We start from the raw sequence: 21727 nt of genomic DNA on the forward strand, positions 1-21727 counted from the left end.
TAAGGTAACATTCCAATAGACAATATGCAAAGCTTTTTTTTCAGTTTACAGCAGTATTTATTACACAAAATTTAAGTAAAGCTTAACATGCCGATCTTGCCCCGATCTCCCCTATATGACAGCTATGTGAATAAAATTGGTGTTTTTTATGAATAATTAGTATTAATTGTTCTATAAGAAATATTGAAGTGATATTCATTTCTTCCTTACATGTGTTGATTTACAGTTATTCTTTTACAGAATAATTCTACAAATAAACACATTAATGCTAGAACAAACCCAATCGAAAGCAATATTATTGGACTAATGATGTCGTCCAGTTGTAATGCTTGGAATTCTGAATACTCCAGCAGCTTTGATGTTTCTGCGTAATCTTTTCTTTCGGTGATTCCCGCTTCAAACAAATGTATTATTCTATAAAATAAATATATTTTTAAGTGCTTCGTAATAGAAAACGTCATACAGGTAAACAGAAAGTTATCTTACGTTTTACTTAATTTCTTCTTAAAGGGAAATCCTTTTCTCACAGCATAAGACTGAACAAATGTGACGAGAATATCTGCAGAAATTCTATATGCGTTTGATTCTTTTGATATCAGTTTACTTGTGAAATATTCAGTCGTTATGAATGCAAAACGTTCTTTTTTAACTTTTTCAATTGCTGTCCAAGAAGAGAAGAAGTGTTTGTGACGTATGATGTGATCTTTCAAAATTTTCTCTTTTCTGTTGTTGGAATTCTTCAAATAATATGCAGGAAACAAAATAATCGAATATATTACAAGTACTAAATGCAAAACTTGTTCACCAGGTGTCACAAAAAGTTTCCCTATTCAGTGCACTCTGTATCGGTAACCAATAACCAAATCCCACAGAATAGATTTACAGATTTTCCTACGAATGATAAAAAGTGCTTTGCGAACAAACACGAAGTTAAAAATTTACCACTAGCAAACATGAAACATGCAAGTATACTTAATGCTTGAAACACGGAAAACACGAATTTTACTTGACATTTTAATATTATTTTAAACATTACGAATGAAAGGGTATTACCCAATAATCAGGCACACATTGAGGAACATTCTTTATATCAGTAAACATACTATGCAGAAAGAATGTTTTATGCTGAAATAATAAATACACTATCGTTCTGTTATTTCTGTTCTGTTTCCCGTGGTTCCCTGTAAAACATGTAAAGCACACACTAGAAAACGTTTTTGAACTAAATTAATTTGTTGAAATTTTTTTCCATTTTTTACACAGTCTGTATACAAAGTTTAATGCCAACAGCTTATTATTTACAGATACAGATTGCTCTGAATAGTAAAACTTCAAATATGGCCAGTCTGTACTTACCTTAATGTAACTCCATATAGCGTTATTTCCTCTCATACAACAGGAATATTCACCATTTTTGACAGCAATGGCTAGTTCGTCGAAAGTTTTTGGTACAGATTCGGTTAAAGGATACGACATGAAAGACATTAAAGTTCCACTGTAACTGTGCACTAACACTACAACCGATAGTAACCATATTGACACGAGCAATCTGGATTTGAATCTTTTTACGTTATCCAAGTTAATTCCTAAGAATAAATATTAATCTTATAATGTAATCGTGACCGGTTGATAGTAATGAATAAATAATAACATTAATAAGCGCAAAGCCCAAACACTTAGGAGTTGAAAGTTGAAATTTGGTAGGCAGTTAGGGTACGTCACGAGAATGTACAATAAAGAAAAATTTTTCGAAGTTCCCCTGTTGGGGAGAGGGAGAAAATTAAGTTTTATCCTAAAAAACTCAGCTGTAAAACTGTATTATTCTATATGCGGATTTTTACGTTTTTGACTGCGTTTAATTAATGGTGTATGCCATGAGAATACACATTAAATAAAGAACATGTTACCCCGAAGAACTCGTGTTCAACTGTATTATTTCAGATGTCATTTTTTGCATTATCGCAGGAAATCAAACATATTTTTAGACCCTTCTATAAAAATTCTCAACATCTTCCATCTTGTTCATAGTTGACACGGAGAGTGCATGCGCATATGTTCGCTGTATTCGAACTCTTCGTCTTAATATTCGAATTTATATTTATAAATAAATCTCGAAGATACAGCTAATTTTTGAAAATAATAATCCTGAAAAAGAACTCAGAAAGAGTTCGTTATTCATGAGTTAGAAATACTTTTTTTATATACTCTTTCCGCGTTGGAGCACTAAGAGGGCCTCTTATATCAGGGCTATTATGAGTTCGGAAAGACCCACAATGGTGCGATCGGATGGTGAGGGACAGGGCTCGACTTAGAAGTACTACACACCGATAACTGGTTGCAGTGACACTTCATTATCGTTAACTCACACGGCAGACAGGGTTCATCTTCTAGTTTTTAATATTTGTATCTGTTTTTGAAAGCAAAAAACTGTTTACCTTGGTAAACAAACGTACAAAATAAATTCCAGAACACACGGCTTCGTGGCCAAAATATTCCCACTTCGTCAGTCATAAAATCACGTTCGACCACTTTGTGCAATACTAATCCAAATATGAATACCGTTGAGAAAATCATTATCCACATCTAAAAAAATAGTTCTCGTGAAAATAAATCAATATAAATATTCAATTTAAAAGTAAGGTTGCCAACATTTAAAGTTACAAATTCCAAAAAAAAGTTCTTTTTACGATTTCTGTCTTGTGTGCACTAAGAAGACCTTTATCAGGGGGTACCTCAGGGCACTAAGAAGACCTTTATCAGTACATCGTGGGTTTGGCCAAGTCAATAACGAGGATGCCATTTTGAAAAACAATATTTGAAATTTTGTTTTTTAGAGTACTTTCAAAAGTTCTTAGAATTTTTCGACCCGCTCTGTTCTGGGACATTAAACGCTCGCGTTTAATGTCCCAGAACAGTAAAGTTGAAATTATATTACTCCGGGCAACTGTAGTGCTTGTTGGCAACCCTATGTAAATGTTAAATACGTACATCCAAACCGAAAGGTTTTATTATGGAAATCCAATTCGGAATCTTTGCTGGAACCCTGATGACAAAGACAACGGACTGGAACACTAATGGAGATGTAAATTCCACTGCTGCAAAACGGTTAGGGTTGAGGATTAAACCAACGAAGGCCATATCGGCATCCTAAATTTAAAACAAAACAATTAATTGTATTGAATTGAAAAAATAAGGCACGAAACACAAGGACGTTAATCCGAGAGGGTGCGTTACAAGCAAATTTTGTATGAGAAACTAATCAGTATTTCGGAGTTTCACGTAAGTACAACACAAGAAATCCACGTGACCAGCTATATGGAAAATATAGTAAAATTTTGCTATTTATGAGCAAGGTATGGAAATATAAATTACCACGGAATTAAACACATTTATCAAAAAAATTGATTCAACAAGCCGAAATCTCATTTCCATAGTGGTGCACTGATCTCTTAGAATTTTCAAAATGAATACAGATAGGTCGTGTTTATAAGCTTACTGAGAGGTTTCGCTAGGAACCGTGATATATTCACGGTGTCTGGTGACATTTCTCACCAAGCTCATATATTACTTACAATATAAACTTATACATTATATTAACTATAAGCTTTATTGTTACGAACTTTTAGTTTAATACTTTTCATCAGAAAATAATTTTGTATGTATGTATATATAACCAGCTGGTTATCTGTGTTAAAAACAATTTGACAGAGTTTAAAGTTATGCGATGGGGTGGATAAACAGCGTACATATGCTGGAGATGACGGTACAAATATACTCTCTTGTAATTCTTTTTGTAATAGTGCCACGAGTCACCACAATGAAAATACGGTAATCATTAACCTTACTTGTCGTCATAATACATTATAGACTACTGTAATACATAATTGTGATACAGTAGACCATCGATTATCTGACTCAATTGGGGACTGGAGTTGATCGGATAAACGAAAAGTCGTATATCCGAAAAGTATGAAAAAATCCATTATTAGTGTAGTATATTATTATATCTCATGTAATTAGTATATAATGTATATCGCTATTAACCTACTTCACGTTGAATTTTCCTCCATGTTAAGCCTATCAATTTTCTTTTTTAAATAATGATTGTCGCTATTGCATCGTTAAAAATTATTTCTTTATTTTGCACAAAATAAATACAGTACTGTACTGTACATTGAAAAATATAAAACAAATAATATATATATATACAGCCAACTAGTATTCATCCTACTATAAACCCTTCGCCTCCTGTAAATTTTATGAGTATGTCCCGAGAAATCCAATACCAGCTGTTCTCAAGGTCATCCAGCTGTAAACACAATGACTCATCAGTGACAAATTTCGAAGAATGGCGAGACAATGGAAAATAAAGTTTGAAGCTTTTTCTTAAAAAATAACGCATTTCTTTCGTTTTTTTCAGTTTTAAGTATTTTTTATGTTTGATCAATTTTTAATTAGGCCTACATTGTAATTAAAGAGGAAGAGGTTAACAAAAACATTTATTTGTTTGCGCACATCCGACTTGGATCTTACACATAAGACATCTGCTATCGTGAACAATTGACTAAATAAAAGTGTACATTTACCAGAGAATAGACAAAGACTCAGTTTGTAAACAATTTACCTTTTTTATATACAACTGACACTCGATCCATAGCGGTCTTTCAATGACCGGACATAAAAACTGAACAGATGATGCTTAACTTAAGCGCGGTTTACAAAAAAAGATGATTAATCTTAACACAATCACTCATAATTAAAAAATTAAGCTTCGTTTAAATACTGGCCTCCATTTCATGGTTGAGCCAGTGTAGCCAGCTAAAACACGCAAAAATTTAACAAAAATAATAGTAAAGTAGCCAAGTCATAGCCAAATATTGTAGCAGACATTTGAATTTGCCGACTAGAACGCGGTCGGTTAACCAAGGTGATAGTTAATTGGGGGTCGGATAATCGAAACTCTACTGTATGTATTGTATCAGTATATTTTTGCACTTAACCATATATATACACATTCACAAACGTACAGTACGTGTGTGTAGTTTCAATTTGCCTACCTTATTTACCATTTTTGCAACTAATCCAGTCCACGAGCCGTTTTCTGTTAGATGTCCATAATGTTTCGGTATTGGTTTTACAAGAGAGTAACTACGTAAATGAAATTAATCAAATTTATTCTATGTTTATACATTTAATTAATATCTCGTAAATGTATTTGTATTATTTACCTAAATTTTAATTTCTCTTGAACAGCTTTAAATACATGAAAGTAAAATCCGTCTGTGATTTTTGTTCCCGTTTTGTCTAATTTCATATAAGCCGGAATCTGTAATGTGTAAATTACGTAATAAAACTAGTAAAATTTATTATTAAGAATAAAGTCTTCTTACCTGTATACCAACAATTTTCCATTTATATGAAATATTTCTTGCTCCTATGAAGAGTTTTATTAGAATTAAGAGTTTTCGTATGAAATGTCTTATGGACAAAAATATAATTAAAGAATATCTCATTGTATACTTCAAAGTCAAAAAATCTATATATTAGTGAGAAGAATCCATTTCATTGTTATAAAAGGTTTTCACTGTATATATATGCAGTCTTATACTTGCATGCCGCAATAAATTAGTTGCATTAGTATCAATGCGATGATTACAGTAATATAAAAAGTTAATTTATCCATAACGGGGCTTGTAAATTTTCTAGATAATATGTACCTATTTCAAACATAAGTTGAAGATTCAAACTGAAAGTGTCTTTTTCACAAACTTTGAAGAGACACGCCTTGCCAATATTTCTGTGTGTCATCATGCCTCCTGCTAATTGATAATATTGTTATAATGTGTCTTGTACTCACTAATAGGAGTGTGTACCAAGACCAAGACGTTTTGAACGTGTTCAATAGCTAAATAAATCAATAAAACTGTTTTCGTATTAATGTCTGTTGGTTTTATCTATTACAGTCAGAGATTATTTGTACTTTATGTTTAAATACTAAAATTGTTCTTCGTTATCTTCGCACTCAGGAAAGTGAAAATTTTACATAATGCTGCAAAAGCACTTTACGTGCTCTTTCGATACACACATGCTCTTTCGATATACACATGCTCTTTCGATCAAATTAATTTATTTTGCTGCAAGCATTAAAACTAATGCATATTCTTATTGAATGCAGCTATAAAACTGCCAGAACAGTGAGATTTCCAACTCATTTATTCGTGGACTTACCTTTCGTGTGTCCTAAAATATCAGCATGCCAAATTTAAATTTGTTTAGACAATTAAATATTTCTAAAAACAGCATTGAGTAGCACTTTTTTATTACGTAGAAATTAACGTTGAAATTAACAAATATAATGCAGTATCTCACCATGTTCTTCAGCACACAACAAAGACAATTATCAAGTGCAAGACAGTTGTAAAATATGCTTTCATTATCTCGGTTAGAACCAACTTATAAGGTCTAAAGAATCTGCAGCAGGTGAATATAAACGAAAGCAAATCTATTATGTGTAACATCACGAAAATAAGTAATTCTAGTAAAATCGATGTGGAATTTAATAATATCGTTTTCATTCTGCATCAAATCGATGTTTAATTAACTGAAAAAGACGAAATGAATTGAACAAAACTAAACTTTACAACTCATTTTATTGTAATTTTAGACTTCATTATTTTTAGGCTACGGTAATTTAACATTCGTTCTATACTTCAATATACAAAGCAAGGACGTAATATTTCTCTTTATCTAACAACACAGCATTTTATTTTTCGTGCATTTATTTAATGAGATAAGAAAATGCAATACTCAGCTAGGCGTTAAAGGCACACAAAAAACAGGTGTCGACCAGCCATTTTAAAATGCGTGTATTTTTTATTTATTAAATGCTTGAAAACAATGTCCTTAGCTTTTTACTTCCTCTTCTTGGTGCCATGTCAGATTTCTGACGTCGGCAACACTCGGCGTAGGTTAGTAAGTAATTAGTAACGAGCCAAGATGTTACTAAGGAAAGTTACTACCCACAGTGGTTTCACGTTGCCTGCTCTGGGGCGTGATGTTATGCGAGGGACTATTATGGGAAACTGGCCTCTTATTTAGTCGTTATTGGCAAACTCCAAGCAGCCAGCCGGAAAACTCCAAGCAGCCAGCCTGTCCGATCGCGGCGCGAACCCACGACCAAACTCCCAGTATTCAGGGTACTAAGACCACTCGGCCACTGGTGGGCTTTTCACTACAAAGTATTGAAGATCGCACAGAAAAATTTCAAATTTGTACGAAAAAATATTTTTACACAAAAACACACCGAGGTTCCAAGATGACGTTTTACCGAATTATAGGATTTTTGAGCATGTTTGTACGAATACTGTCGCAATTTTTTCGCCGTGATATAGGAATCCGAACTGTAGTAACCTGTTATAGGGGGATCGACTGTATATACTATATAGTTCCAGTATAATAAATAGTTGAGATTAAAATCTTTGTTAAGGTTTATCAAGCTGTATAACCAATACACAAAATGATTTAAGTGTAAAATTATTGAATATCGGGGGCGTAAAATAAATTAATTCGTTTGATAGAATACAAACGTTCGTTCCCCGGCAATATGTACAAGTATTCGAACCGGATTCATATTAAAAGTGCTATCGCCACAAATCATGTGAACACACACCCCCTTTTATCTATATATATATATAAACATATTTTACGTGAAAGTCCAAAATTAGAGAATACTTCGACATACAAAATACGTCGATGAAAGACCGAATATTTGGTAATATTATTATACATTCGAACAATCGCCGGTGTATGTCGACAAGCACAGATAAGCTTCGGTGGAGGTCGAAACGACAACCGAGAAGCCAATGTCGACAGAGAGGCAACAGTCTTTCGCCGAATTTTTCGCCTTTTCATTTTGCGCAAATTGGTGATACCGTAGGCATACAAGTCCTCGATGTCGACCGTGGCCATACAGATGCCCGAAATGTGTTGGTTGTTGTTGGAATAAAAGACCCCGACTTTTATAAATTAACAAACAAAAATGGTACCCTCAAGCAACTTTATATTTGCAATCAGTTCGTAATTTGTAAAGAAAAGTTACTTTCCATAGATGAGATTTCTTCTCAAGAAATATCGCCAAGATAAGCAGCTGCAGCTAATTCGAAAAGTGGAGGGCAAGGCTATACACACTGTCATTGCAAAACGAAGTGTTCCACAAATAAATGCAGTTGTAAAAGCAAGGGACTCTTGTGAAATTCAAAGTGTCATAACAGTTTAAGTTGTTTCAATAAATAAGATTGCATAACGTTAATCACATAATATATGTGTAAGTTTACTATTGTGTATTATTTTTCTTTTCTGATTAAATATGTACTGTTCGTTTTAGGTTTAACGGTTTATTTACATGCGCTGTTACTTAAGCTTTCTTCTATTTTGACATATTAAAAAGTTGCATTTTTGTCTTAACCTAATAAAAATATTTTTATTCAACACTCGCCATCAGTGCATGCTGAATGTCGACATTTACCGGTGTAAGTGAGAAATAATGATATTTAGCAAATATTTCGTACATACACAAAACAACTGTGTGAATGCTGACATTCACCGGAAAATGTTGACATTCGCCAGATATCGGTCATTCACAGTAACATATGTTATATATATTCGAGACAGATTGATAATACTAATCAGCGCAGAGCGCCAAACAGTTAGGAGGTGAACGTTGAAAATTGGTACACAGTTACAGTACGTCACGAGAACGTACATAAGAAGGAATTTCCCCCCTGGGTGGGAGAGGATTCACGCTTCAACAATAAAAGTGTTAAGTAACAATGGAAGTATTAACAATGGAAAACAAGAGATTATTGCAGTAAAACTAACATATATTTAGACCAGTCTAAAGATTTTCTAATTAGTCTGGAAACAAAAGGACCTAATTCTTGCATTATCTAAAAAACAAATTAGATTTGGGTGTAATCTAATAATCTAATAATAATTTTCTTTTCGAAACTTCTGTACTTAACAAAATTTACGTATTGCAACGGAACTATCACGTACTANCTCTCAAGCAACTTTATACCCGTAATCGGTTTGTAATTTGTAAAGAAAAGTTACTTTCCATAGATGAGATTTCTTCTCAAGAAATATTGCCGAGATAAGCAGCTGCATCTAGTTTGAAAAGTGGAGGGCAAGGCTATACACAGTGTTACTGAAAAACGAAGTGTTCCACAAATAAATGCAATTGTAAAAGCAAGGGACTCTTGTGAAATTCAAAGTGTCATAACAGTTTAAGTTGTTGCAATAAATAAGATTGCATAACGTTAATTACATAATATATGTGTAAGTTTACTATTGTGTATTATTTTTATTTTCTGATTAAAAATGTACTGTTCGTTTTAGGTTCAACGGTTTATTTACATGTGCTGTTACTTAAGCTTTTTCTTATTTTGAAATATTAAAAAGTTGCATTTTTGTCTTAACGTAATAAAAATATTTTTATTCAACACTCGCCATCAGTACATGCTGAATGTCGACATTTACCGGTGTAAGTGAGAAATAATGATATTTAGCAAATATTTCGTACATACACAAAACAACTGTGTGAATCCTGGCATTCACCAGAGAATGTTGACATTTGCCAGATAGCGGTCATTCACAGTAACATGTGTTATATATATTCGAAACAGATTGATAATACTAATTAGCGCAGAGCGCCAAACAGTTAGGAGTTAAAAGTTGAAAATTGGTACACAGTTACAGTACGTCACGAGAACGTACATAAGAAGGAATTTTTTCCTGGTGGGACAGGATTCACGCTACAACAATAAAAGTGTTAAGTAACAATGGAAGAATTAAGAATGGAGAACAAAAGATTATTGCGGGAAAACTAACATATATTTAGACCAGTCTAAAAATTTTCTAATTAGTCTGGAAACAAAAGGACCTAATTCTTGCATTATCTAAAAAACAAATTAGATTTGGGTGTAATCTAATAATCTAATAATAATTTTCTTTTCGAAACTTCTGTACTTAACAAAATTTACGTATTGCAACGGAACTATCACGTACCATTGCATTTGAACTGCAAATATTTTCTATGATAGCAATCGATAGGAATACATTTAGTTAAGGTTACTGGATACAAACGTAAATCTTCAACACATTAATATGTATAAATAATTAAACATTTAAAGTAACAAACATAGAAATATCTCACCATGTTCTTCGGCAGACAAGAAAAACATCGTTACAATTGTTAAATATAATTGCAGGATAATTCTAAAATATATTTTCATTATCACGGTTAAAGCTAACTTAGTCTAAAGAATGTCAGACTACAATCTGCAACAGAATAATATATATCACGTCAAGAATAATATTTAACGCAAGAGGAAAGGTAAAAATCGATGTGGAATTTAATTTCGTTATGTTTCTGCGACAAATAAATATTTTAATTAAATATTGATTACTTCCAAGTAAATAGAAGAATTGAACTGGAAGTAAAATGTTTACTACTCCTTTCATTTTCTGACTAAATTATGTTTGTTTTGCTGGAATTAAACAATACGTTAGGTAAAGACAAATATTTCGCCTAACAATAGACAATACACTTTTTTATGAGTCGATTTGGTATGAGAAATCAATCTAACACATGTAACACCTGACAAGGAGTATCCTCCCAATAAAGTTTTCTATGGGAAACTGGAAAACTTCGGTGTCAAAACCGTGAGAATAAGAAATAGAAACTAAAGACAATTACACGTTGCAATTTCGCAAATACTTTTTTCCCGCCCTTCATAAAATTTTAATTGTTTAAATGTTGTGACTTTCCTGTCTTTTCAAATTTTTTTTATTTTTTACGATATCAAAATTATTAATAAAATTTAGAACGTTATTTCTTGCACTATGCATGTGTGACGTGCAGAACCTGGTTCGTGTACAAACTTAACAAGTTTTAATGATCGTCAAAGGTTAACGGACAAAATGAAACGCCTTGTGCAAACAAAAATATCGTGTGACGGTGATTAAATGCTGCTTGTACTGAAAATAGGAACACAGAGTAAGTATTTTTATAAATTAATGTTACATCTGTAAAAAAGAAAACCATTTAGTAAACTTTATATTACAGTTGAATATTTCTTATTGAACATATTCAAGCAATTTTCCTGATAATCGGAAACATCAAATAGAAGAAAAAAAATTTTTTTCGTTTTCTAAGCAAGTAATCATTTACTAAAACATTTTTATTATATTACAAATCTCACACAGCAGGAAGTTTTACAATAATTAACAAATAATAATAACAGTAGTTTAATTGATATGAAAAAGATGTTTTTGACAAATAATTTATTAGTGGATAATTTCATTTAGTTTTTGTGATAAATACCTTGTATACAATTTTTTAATTATAAAAAGCAATGTTTAACATCCTAAAAACATTTGTTAAAAAAAAGCTTTTAAAATGAAAGCAGATTTTTTTCTATTATACTAATATTGAATAAGAAAGTTGAGTATATTATCAAATAATTAAATGTCACCTAGAAAATAAAATCTATAAGGCAGCAGTATTTCCATAAACTCTTAAATCATCACTTTTTTCGATCTGTTAGGGGGCAAAAGTAACAATCTTACAGCTATGGCTGACGAATTTGTACAGTTCAGTGATGAATACCAAACCATTTTTAGGAAAAATAATAACAAAAAATTAAATTAATCGAAATCGAAAAAAACATAACTGAATTCGCTCTAGAAACAACGTACACGCGACATTAAAAGACACAATATGTAGACTGCTGAACTTACGTTGCGGTAACGTGTCCAGACCCTGTGTTTAAAAAACTTGCATTTATTTATTCTAATCAATAATATTGTTATTTTTTAAGCAAAACCTTATAGCAGGCGGGAAAGTTACATAAATCGTTCCTGAATATTTTATAAGAGAATTGGTTTGTAAGTAATTAATATGCATCTATGTCCTTAATTTAATCAAAATTATTTTCTCAATCATTATATCAGTGTATTTCTATTAATAGGACTTATCATACTGGTGTATAAGATTACAGTCTCACAGTTACACAGATTAAAATTGTTTTATTTTCCAATTACCTGTAATTGGAAAAAAAATAGTGATTGAAAAAATAATTTTGGTTTGTAAGTAATTCAATGTTCTTTGTTTCATTTACTATCTCCATTTATATTCCGACATGAATTCTATTTAATTGCAGCATGCATTTGAAACAGAAGAAGATTACAATGCAACAAATGGGCTTCCGGAAGCAATTTTAATAAGAATCTGCTTACTTTATCTGTTACCAATGAGTAGGAATTTCAGAAATGTAAACAGTCAAGTAATGACGATCTGTATTTAATTATTTTATCGGTTTGGTGACTTTCGACCTCTTGTAAGGGCATATCTTAAGCAGAAATTAATAATTTAATTATATTCACGATATGACTGCTTTTATTCTGTTTTATTAGAAATATTGAAGTTTTCTTGTAAATAGTTTCACATGCCTTTGTTTTTTAATAATAAAGGTAAGCCTAAAATTTTATGATTAATTTTTTTTTTTGGATTTTTGGGTGGTTTTTAGGTCTCCAAATTTTTTCAAAAATTTTTACCCGCGCTAAAAATTTTATCGCGATTTTAATTTACCTTTAATGACGCGCGATTAACTCTTAATTGTTTTTAATATGATTTTTTATCAAATTCAATTCTTCGTTCTAAAGTTGTAGTGCACTGATTTTACTTTGGTAAAATTATTTAAAGCTCGTTTCTGATGTCAAAAACGACCGCCAATAGTTTTTTAATTTTTTTAGTTAATGTATTTTATTATATATACGTTTAATTAAGTCGGGGGGTTGGAAATCGCAATAAAAATTTTAATTTTTATAAATATTTAAAAATATACCGGCAGCTAGTATTCACCCTACTATAAACCCTTCTCCTCCTGAAACTTCTATGAGAATGTCCTGGGAAATCCAACACCAGCAGTTCTCAATGTCATCCAGCTGTAAACACAATGACTCATTGGTGTCAGATTTCACAGAAAGGGGAGACAATGAAAAATAAAGTTTGAAGCTTTTTCTTCAAAATTAACGCATTTCTTTTGTTTTCATTTCAGTTTTAAATATTTTTTTATGTTTAATTACATTAATATCAAAAATTGGAAAGTTGCAAGGGAGTTAATGATTGTTTACAAAATCTAGAACAAGCGCAAACCTTTCTGTTCATGTAATATTAATTTCATGAATCTCTTTGAAATATTTATAACTTGTTAACGTTGTTTTTGAAATTCCCGTGGTAAAAACTTGAAAGTACGAAAGTACTCGTGATTTTGTGAACGTTTTATCTTTTAATGTCTTTTAATAAAATTAATTGTTTTAAAAAGTAGAAATGCTTTTAATTTTGTACACTTTTTATTCAATGAAATTTGTACATAATCAAAACTACGGTAGATGTGATTTTACACAATAAATTCACAGTAAATAAAATAAATATTACCAGCTTTAGTGCGAATTTTTATAATCTCTAGCACTCAAATAAGTACTTATATAAGCGAATAATAAGTAATTAATTAACTAATTAATTATCTGTAAAATAGATAAAGAAGAAATTAATTTTAGCTTATTTCTTTTTTAGTTTAATTAAACAAAAGAAATACTTAAATCTAGCTGAAACTATTACTAAGTAGCAAGAGAAAACATAACACTGTAGCCTAGTTAGTTATATAAAGTGGTATCACTGCGTTGGATACATTAGAGTCTTTCGAACATTGCCATGTCCCAAGCAATACAGATATACAGTATTTTATTTGCAGATTAGCCTTTCCTTACCGTTGCCAAATGCAGCTCATTGTTTTCCTTTTGATCATGCGCTTTAAAATATCATAAAGATGTTTGTCTGTCGAAGTCTAGCATCTATATATCATTGTAAAAGTGTTAAAACGAATTTTGCGTGTTGACTGTTCGATGTGCTCGATTAAAAGTTTTAATTTCGTGACGAATAATAATAATTAGAATGGGAAGACTTCACGTCGAAAGTCTCTTAATAATTATGTTTCTGGGATTCGTAAGTTTGAATTAAAGTAGAATAGTCTGAACTAAGTCAACATAATACATGGGCGATCTACAGAGAAGAGTAAGCCGAGAGGTCTGCTCGAAACTGGTGTATATTTGACTGTTTGATACATGAAAAGAACCCGGAAAACCTAACAAGACCAGCCCATTTGTTAGGCACGACCAACTACCATTATTTTCTTTTCTTTCGTTTTACGTTTTCTGTCCTGTAAGCAAAAAGTTAGCTCCTGCAAGTGTATTTAAACTCATTGTGAATTTGACTAGTCTTAGAATGGAACGTTCGGTTGAATAATCTACTTCGTTATAATGCAAATTAGCCTTATTTTGCATAAATCGTTGTCGATTGTTAATGACAAGACGTGTATTTAGAAAAGCATAATTTTTCGAATAAGAAGCATACAAAAAGCTCATTTTTTTTAATGATTTCAAAGTAAGCCTTTGTAATCCGTCTATTAATGTCTTACTTGCCATCTTTTCATCCAGCAATTTAGTGAACGCCACTAAACACTTGGAATTAGTTTAATGTTCATGGTTTACCAATTGACTGGTCAAGTGGATATTTTTTGATTGTATTCACGCTTATAACACATAGATAAAAAGTCTACTTTGAGATATAGTTTATTTTGGAAATCTCCACATTTCCATAATGGAGTATGCCTCAAACTTTTTTTCCAGCCAATGATGTCAGTACAATGGGGCACTTGGGGAAGGAAACACCTTTTTGTCTGTTTTTTCCCTAATTTCTAAAAAGGATCGAAACAGCAGAAAATTCGTGACAACTAGCCTACATTGGATACATAAAACAAACAAATAAAAGATATTTAGCCATTGATTCACGTAACTGCGACGTATGCTGACCAAAACAACAAATCATTTGATTTCAAGGTCAAGTTAGCCCTGAGTGTAACTGGTGTCTCTTCATGGGAGCTCTGGTTGTATCTAAAGCTCTAATTAAATGCTAAATTGTACAATTTTAACTGCTTGCTCAATGTACAGTGCAATGCAGTTTATTGACACTTTCCCCCTTCTTCATAGTCTCAGTGCAGTGCAATATCTGCAGACCATGAGAAATATCCATTACCTAGCAGATTATGTTTATGAAAGTAAATACACGAAATATTATTTGGAAAAAGTTGTCAAATTTCGAGAAACATGAAAATATTTAGCGAATATACAGTAGAGCATCGATTAACAGACACCAAATTAACCGTCACCTCGGTCAACCGACTGCTTTCTAGTAAGCAAATTCAAATGTCCGCTAGTGATGTGGCGCTACAATATTTGGCTATGTCTTGGCTACTTTAATATTACTTTTACGTGTTTTAGCTGGCAACACTGGATCGACCACGAAAGGGAGCCAGTATTTAAACGAGGCTTAATTTTCTAATTTTTAACGATACAATACCGACTATTATTATTTTTTAAAAATTTTTGTTAGGCTCAACATGGAGGAAAATTCAACGCGAAGTAGGTTAATAGCAATATACCAATATACTAATATACTAATTACATGGGATGTAATAATATACTACACTAATAATGGATTTTTTCATACTTTTAGGTTATCCGACTTTTCAATTATTCGACCAACCCCAGTCCCCAATTGAGTCGGATTATCGATGCTCTACTGTATTTCATTTCATTTTGTTTTTCACTCTTTTTGCTGTTTGATTATTAAAATTATCAGGATTAACGAATTTATGCTGTAAACTAAATTTGTTTTAATGTCTTTTTAAAATATAAGTAGGTATTAATTCTAAACATGACAAACAAACTATACATAACGAATTTCCTCGTGCTTTATATTGTGGCTTAAAGGTAATAATTATATATTTTGCGGTATTAAAATGGCGTTGAATTCTCTATATTCCTTAAAGCTAATTTCTTTTTCTTACAGTGCAACAAATGTGATTCTCTCAAATTAGAAAAAAGGGATGAGCTAATTAAAGAACTTCAGAAATGGAAAATACACATTGACTGCTTTTTACAAGTTCCCTTACAAATTTACACAGGCTGGCAATAATTAAAATTTTTCTATACATATAACGTTTATTAGTAAGAATTTATATGCCATAGACATGCAAATAAAGTGTTTCCCTATTTCAGTATAAATACCAGTGTCAAGAAAAAAATTAAATGCAAACGTATTAAGTAAAAACAATACATAATAATTATTTAAGCTAAAATATAAACGTGAATCTTGTCTATTGGTGATTTTCATTAATAGATATACGTAATTTCTCTAAACTAAGCGTAAATTTTGTTACAATATTAAGTTTTGTAAATTCTTTTATGGAATAATTCTGCACATAAGCACATTAAAGCTAGAATAAATCCAACAGAAAGCAATATCATTGGACTAATGATGTCAGCCAGCTGTAACGCTTGGAATTCTGAATACTTCAGTAACTTTGTTGTTTCTGCATAATCTTTTCTTTCGATAATTCCAGCTTCAAATAAATGTATTACGCTATAAAAACACATAATTTTTATTAATACAAATTAATAGAAATATTTGTATAACGAAATACAAATAAACACAAAATTATCTTACGTCTTACTCAATTTTTTCTTAAACGGAAATCCCTTTCTTACAGCATAAGACTGTATAAATTGGGTCAGAGCATCTGCAGAAACAATATATGCCTGTTGGTCATTTTTGATCGTTTTTCTTATTCCATATTCACTAAATATCAAAGCAAAACGTTCCTTTTTAACTCTTTCTATTCCTGTTTTGAAAGAGAAGAAATTGTTGTGAAGTGTGATGTGATTTTTGAACACTTCATGTGTTGAACTTTTGGAATTCTGTAAATAATGTATACAAAAAAACATATTGAAAATATTGTAAATAAAATTAATAAATTTAAAATTACAAACGATTATTATTACTTGGGCGCTAAGGAATGTTGTCAGATTTGACTGACAAAATGAACTACTCTTCTTTTACTTTGCGTAAAAAACAATCGTAATCATATCATATCGCGATTATTTTAAGTTAATTACTAACTAATTAATCACTATAGATAGGTGTTGGGCGCGATCTTTTATTAGAATTAATAATTAGAATTTAATTAAATAATTTAGAAAATTTTGCAAAAAACTCCAACTTGCAGTTGACGCTTATCTGGCAGATTCGTTGCAAGTTATGCAACTACTTTTGCAGGTGAAGTCGAGGGTTAGAGTTCCGCTACTAGTCGATATTATAGCCTTATATAATCCGGAAGTCGTTGGTTTATTATCTTTGTACATCGGGTTTGTAGTTGTTAGTTTGTGTATGTAAAAGAAATCATATTTCTGATTGCATACTTTTTGGACTACAAAAATTTTACTTGGCTACATAAATTATTTCATCGTTTGTTTTGTTTGACAACAGAAATACCCATTTATTTTTTCTCAACTTTAGACATAAGTTTTATATGTATAAGCGAGCATAATATACGAATCGATAAAGACGAAACTCATGACAAAGTTAAACGAGCTGCGGAAAAATGTCTGAAAATCATTACAAGTAAAAAATGAACTACGATTTCATATTTGTCTTTACTCTATTTGAATTTTTTAAAAATTGATGAATTTTTAAAACAAATTGAAAAAAGTTTAAAGCAGCAACTGGTAAGTGGGTTGACACCAAAATTTGTGTACAAAATACGCTAAGGACACGGAAAATAACAATGCAGAAACAATGTTTTGTTCAGAATTTTCCGTTAGGAGTCGCTTTACTTTACTGTATAATACACGAAAAACCAATCACGGTAAGTAACGAAAATTAACATAGAAGCGACGTATTTATGTGGTATTTTAGATATTAAGAATTAAGTAAGTTGAAACAATGGAATTTATGTATTTTAGTAAAGGAAATCCTAAAAAGAAATATTCAATTTTTAAATCATTTACAACTTTTACACTGAAACAATAGAGCCAAGGGCGTTTTTACATTTCGGCACTTTACCCACTTTGTAGTGGGGTTGCCCTTTTCTTCATCCCAAAGGGAACTGTATTTTCTTTATAAATTAGAAATAAGTTATAAATGAAATTACAGTATTTCTTCATTGTTATCACAGAAATATTTTTACCAATTAAAAATAAAAACAAAAATATTTAGTAACCGAAAACTTGTTTTAGAAGGTGCTGATTGGTCGGTCGAGTACCAACTAGACCGAAGTAGAACTGTATTCCATTTAATATATGGAGTAGTATCGAAGAATTAACTGTATTAACTCAGTGATATCTGTATAAAGATATATATAATATATACATACAGGTATCTTTTTGTTTAATGTATAATACTTACAATGCCCTTTTTTACAGGTGGTGTTTCCTTATTTTATAGGCTGCATGCACCAATAAATGAGGCTAACGTTGATGAACATTCCTTTCATCAGTAAATATTCTCTGCAGGAGGCATTTCTATTTAGAAACGAATAAATGCGTTTTGCTAATTTTTGCTGTTCTATTTCTTGATTTTTGTTGTAAAGCATCTCCAGCAGAAGTTTCTGAACTTAATTTGTTCCTAAATTTTTTTTTTTATTTTTGCAACCGCTACATAGACAGTATGCATGTTAGACTGCTTACAGGTTAGAGCTAAAAAATAATCTAAGTAAGAAAATGATCAATTCTGGCCACCTATACTTACCTCAATGTAAGTCCATATAACAGTTTTTCTTATAGTTCCACAAGAATATTCACCATTTTTGACAGCAATCGCTAGTTCATCGAAACTTTTTGGAACAGATTCGGTTAAAGGATAAGACATGAAAGACATTAAAGCTCCACTGAAACTACCCATTAACACTACAACTGATAGCAACCATATTGACAGGAGCGACCTGGATTTGAATTTCTCCACATTGTTAAGATTTATTTCTAGGTATATGTATCATTTATCAATATGTCTTTATTAATACTCATTAATATATATTTGTGTTATAGCAAATAAAATACTGTTTACCTTGGTAAACAAACGTACAAAATAAATTCCAAAACACACGGCCTCGTGGCCAGAATATTCTGACTTCGTCTGCCATGAAATCACGTTCGACCACTTTATGCAATACTAATCCAAATATGAGTACCGTCAAAAGAATCGCAATCCACATCTACAAAGAAAGTAGTTTTGTCGAGATTTATCAATATAAATATTCATTTCAAGTGTAGAGTTGCCAACTTTCAGAATTTTGAATTCCAAAGTAATTTCTTTTATGGTTTCCCTCTCGTAAACAATTATGGTTATTATGATGGCTTGTCGTAAATTCGATAAATTTCATAATTAGACAGTTAGTAATTAAGATCCGAGGTTCGAGATATCTTCNCCGTCAAAAGAATCGCAATCCACATCTACAAAGAAAGTAGTTTTGTCGAGATTAATCAATATAAATATTCATTTCAAGTGTAGAGTTGCCAACTTACAGAATTTTGAATTCCAAAGTAATTTCTTTTATGGTTTCCATCTCGTAAACAATTATGGTTATTATGATGGCTTGTCGTAAATTCGATAAATTTCATAATTAGACAGTTAGTAATTAAGATCCGAGGTTCGAGATATCTTCGATGTACACTGAGTGACTACAACATTACAGACACCTTCTAATAACTTAACTACTTGCCCTACTAAGCCATCTGATGACATCGAGATCGCGTATTGCATATCTGTGCTGTGTAAGTAGTCAGCGTGTAAGTGGTCTCCTCTATTATTTTTATTTTAATTTCAAGGAGGAGATGGACTGTCATAGTGAGACATCTTTATTAATGTGTAAAATAAATAAACCAGGAGTATAATTAAAATGTCAATTTCTCATAAGCAAATAGTGAAAAGTGAAAACAGAAAGACAGACGCTTAGTTTTCGCTCATTTTTGAGTATATTTTCGATCAGTTTTCGTTTTCTGAACAATCTGTTAAAAACAACAAATGAATTTCCGAACAGTTGGCAACTCTACTCTATTTAAATGGTAATAACGTACTTTGAAACCGAAAGGTTTTATTATGGAAATCCAATTCGGAATTCTTTCTGGACCCTTGATGACAAATACAATAGGCTGGAACATCAAAGGGGAGGTAAATTCCATTTCAGCAAAACGGTTGGAGTTGAGGAGTAAAGCAATGAAGGACATATCAGCTTCCTAAATTTAAAATACAAACTGGTTTAATTGTATTTTATTGATAAACTAAGATGATGCAATACAAAAACAATGGACCTAGTGGCTATTTCCAGGGGTGTACCCAGGATCTGAAATAGAGGGGGGAAAACTTATATTTGTTTCGAGAAATCGGAGAGAGGAGTGATATTTCACGACAGATTACTCTAGTCTATTCACAATACTCATTATTCAAACTGACACAAAATTTATATGTTTGGTCTGTGTGTCTTTGTGTCAATTACTACACTTTAATTTTAATTCTAAGGAGGGATTGCTGCCCCATCCTGCTCCTTGCTGGGTATGCCCTTGGATTAACGTTCTATAGTAAATTGTTGTCTAATTCTGTTTATCGCATACTAAAAACACAACTCGGAAAACTTCATGTGCCAACCAATTATTAGTGTTTAACGAATTCTACCCATCAGCGATGAACCAACAGTGATTGGTTAATTGCCGAGAACAGCGATTAACCAAGCAGTGTTGTTATTGTTTTCGAGAGCCTTAAGGACAAGATACATTTGTTCACTCTTCACATACGAGTGAAGCCTCCTTTATTGTATGAAAGTTTTGTTAATAATGAAATAATACGAAATTCCATAGTCTCCACCTGTTTTTTCAGAGTCTTCCCGTCGAACTGTTGCAATATTCTAGCAAAATTTTAAAGAATATTTACCCCCGTATTCACCAACACGAGTTAAACAGAGAGTTGACGAACTCGAGTTTAAATGTAACTCGAAGTCAGATTACGAGTTACTCTTCTTTCGTATTCAGATAAAAATTTAACTCTAGAGTTTCGCTACTCTAGAGTTAATATTTTATAACAATCCTGCGTTCGAGATTAAACAAATCTTCTTTTGTAAGCAGAGTTTTGATTGGTTGAAAGCAAACACGTGTATGAACCAGGGAGGAAACGAATAGAATAGAATAGAAACACGTGTAGAAAATGGCGAAAAGTGAAATGGAAAGCAGTGCACGCCGTAATTTTTCTAACTTTGAGAAGGAAATTCTACTTGAATTAGTCGAAAAATATAAATCGATCATTGAAAACAAGAAAACAAATGCGATTTCTTCCAAACAGAACAGAGGCACATGGGAAGAACTAACAAAGGAATTCAATGGTATCCCGGGTGTCACCCTTAGAAAAACCAAACAGTTATTGGACTGTTATAAGAATTTAAAAAAGAAAGCCGTGAAAGATCAGGCACAAAAAAAGCTGAATTATTTAAAACAGGAGGAGGAAACCAATTCGTTCTAACAAGTTTCTTACGCTCTCTTTTGGCAAACGATATCGACATAGAAAGTCGAAATCGTCCAATTGTTCGAGGTCATTTCTTCTTGGAGAAATAATCCGCCGACTTCTTCGTTCCATACGATCTATATAATCTAAATATTTCAGATTTTCTAGCTCTCGGCTTCGTCTTCGTCGAATGTCGCCATTTTTCTCTGAAATAGACCGCTTTGCGCAGGCGTCAAACCTAGAGTTATCGTCTACTCGCCGATTTTCTAGAGTTAGAGTTAG

General features: G+C 31.8%; 1 protein-coding gene across 1 annotated transcript; it reads right to left on the reverse strand.

Annotated features, from left to right (window-relative positions):
* Positions 1–206: 206 nt before the first annotated feature.
* On the reverse strand, positions 207–5808 carry LOC111624921 (glutamate [NMDA] receptor subunit 1-like). The gene is made up of 9 exons (XM_023367902.1): positions 5718–5808; positions 5391–5434; positions 5229–5326; positions 5067–5148; positions 2989–3147; positions 2436–2583; positions 1357–1586; positions 487–737; positions 207–414 (listed from the first exon to the last, which is right to left on the reverse strand). Exons 1-9 carry the CDS (start codon positions 5806–5808, stop codon positions 207–209), a joined length of 1311 nt encoding a protein of 436 aa, XP_023223670.1.
* Positions 5809–21727: the final 15919 nt, after the last annotated feature.

This window comes from Centruroides sculpturatus, unplaced genomic scaffold (genome assembly GCF_000671375.1).
Source record: "Centruroides sculpturatus isolate CEXI.00-Female unplaced genomic scaffold, Cexi_2.0 scaffold365, whole genome shotgun sequence".
Classification (NCBI taxonomy): domain Eukaryota; kingdom Metazoa; phylum Arthropoda; class Arachnida; order Scorpiones; family Buthidae; genus Centruroides; species Centruroides sculpturatus.

Bases quoted from the DNA above. Each gene is read 5' to 3' on its own strand.
- LOC111624921 (XM_023367902.1), bottom strand. From the start codon at position 5,808: ATGACACACAGAAATATTGGCAAGGCGTGTCTCTTCAAAGTTTGTGAA. The intron at 5,149-5,228 runs GTAAATAATACA...TCATTTACGTAG, and splicing joins CAAGAGAAATTAAAATTTAG to TTACTCTCTTGTAAAACCAA. The intron at 1,587-2,435 runs GTAAACAGTTTT...ATTTATTCTTAG, and splicing joins TTGTACGTTTGTTTACCAAG to GAATTAACTTGGATAACGTA.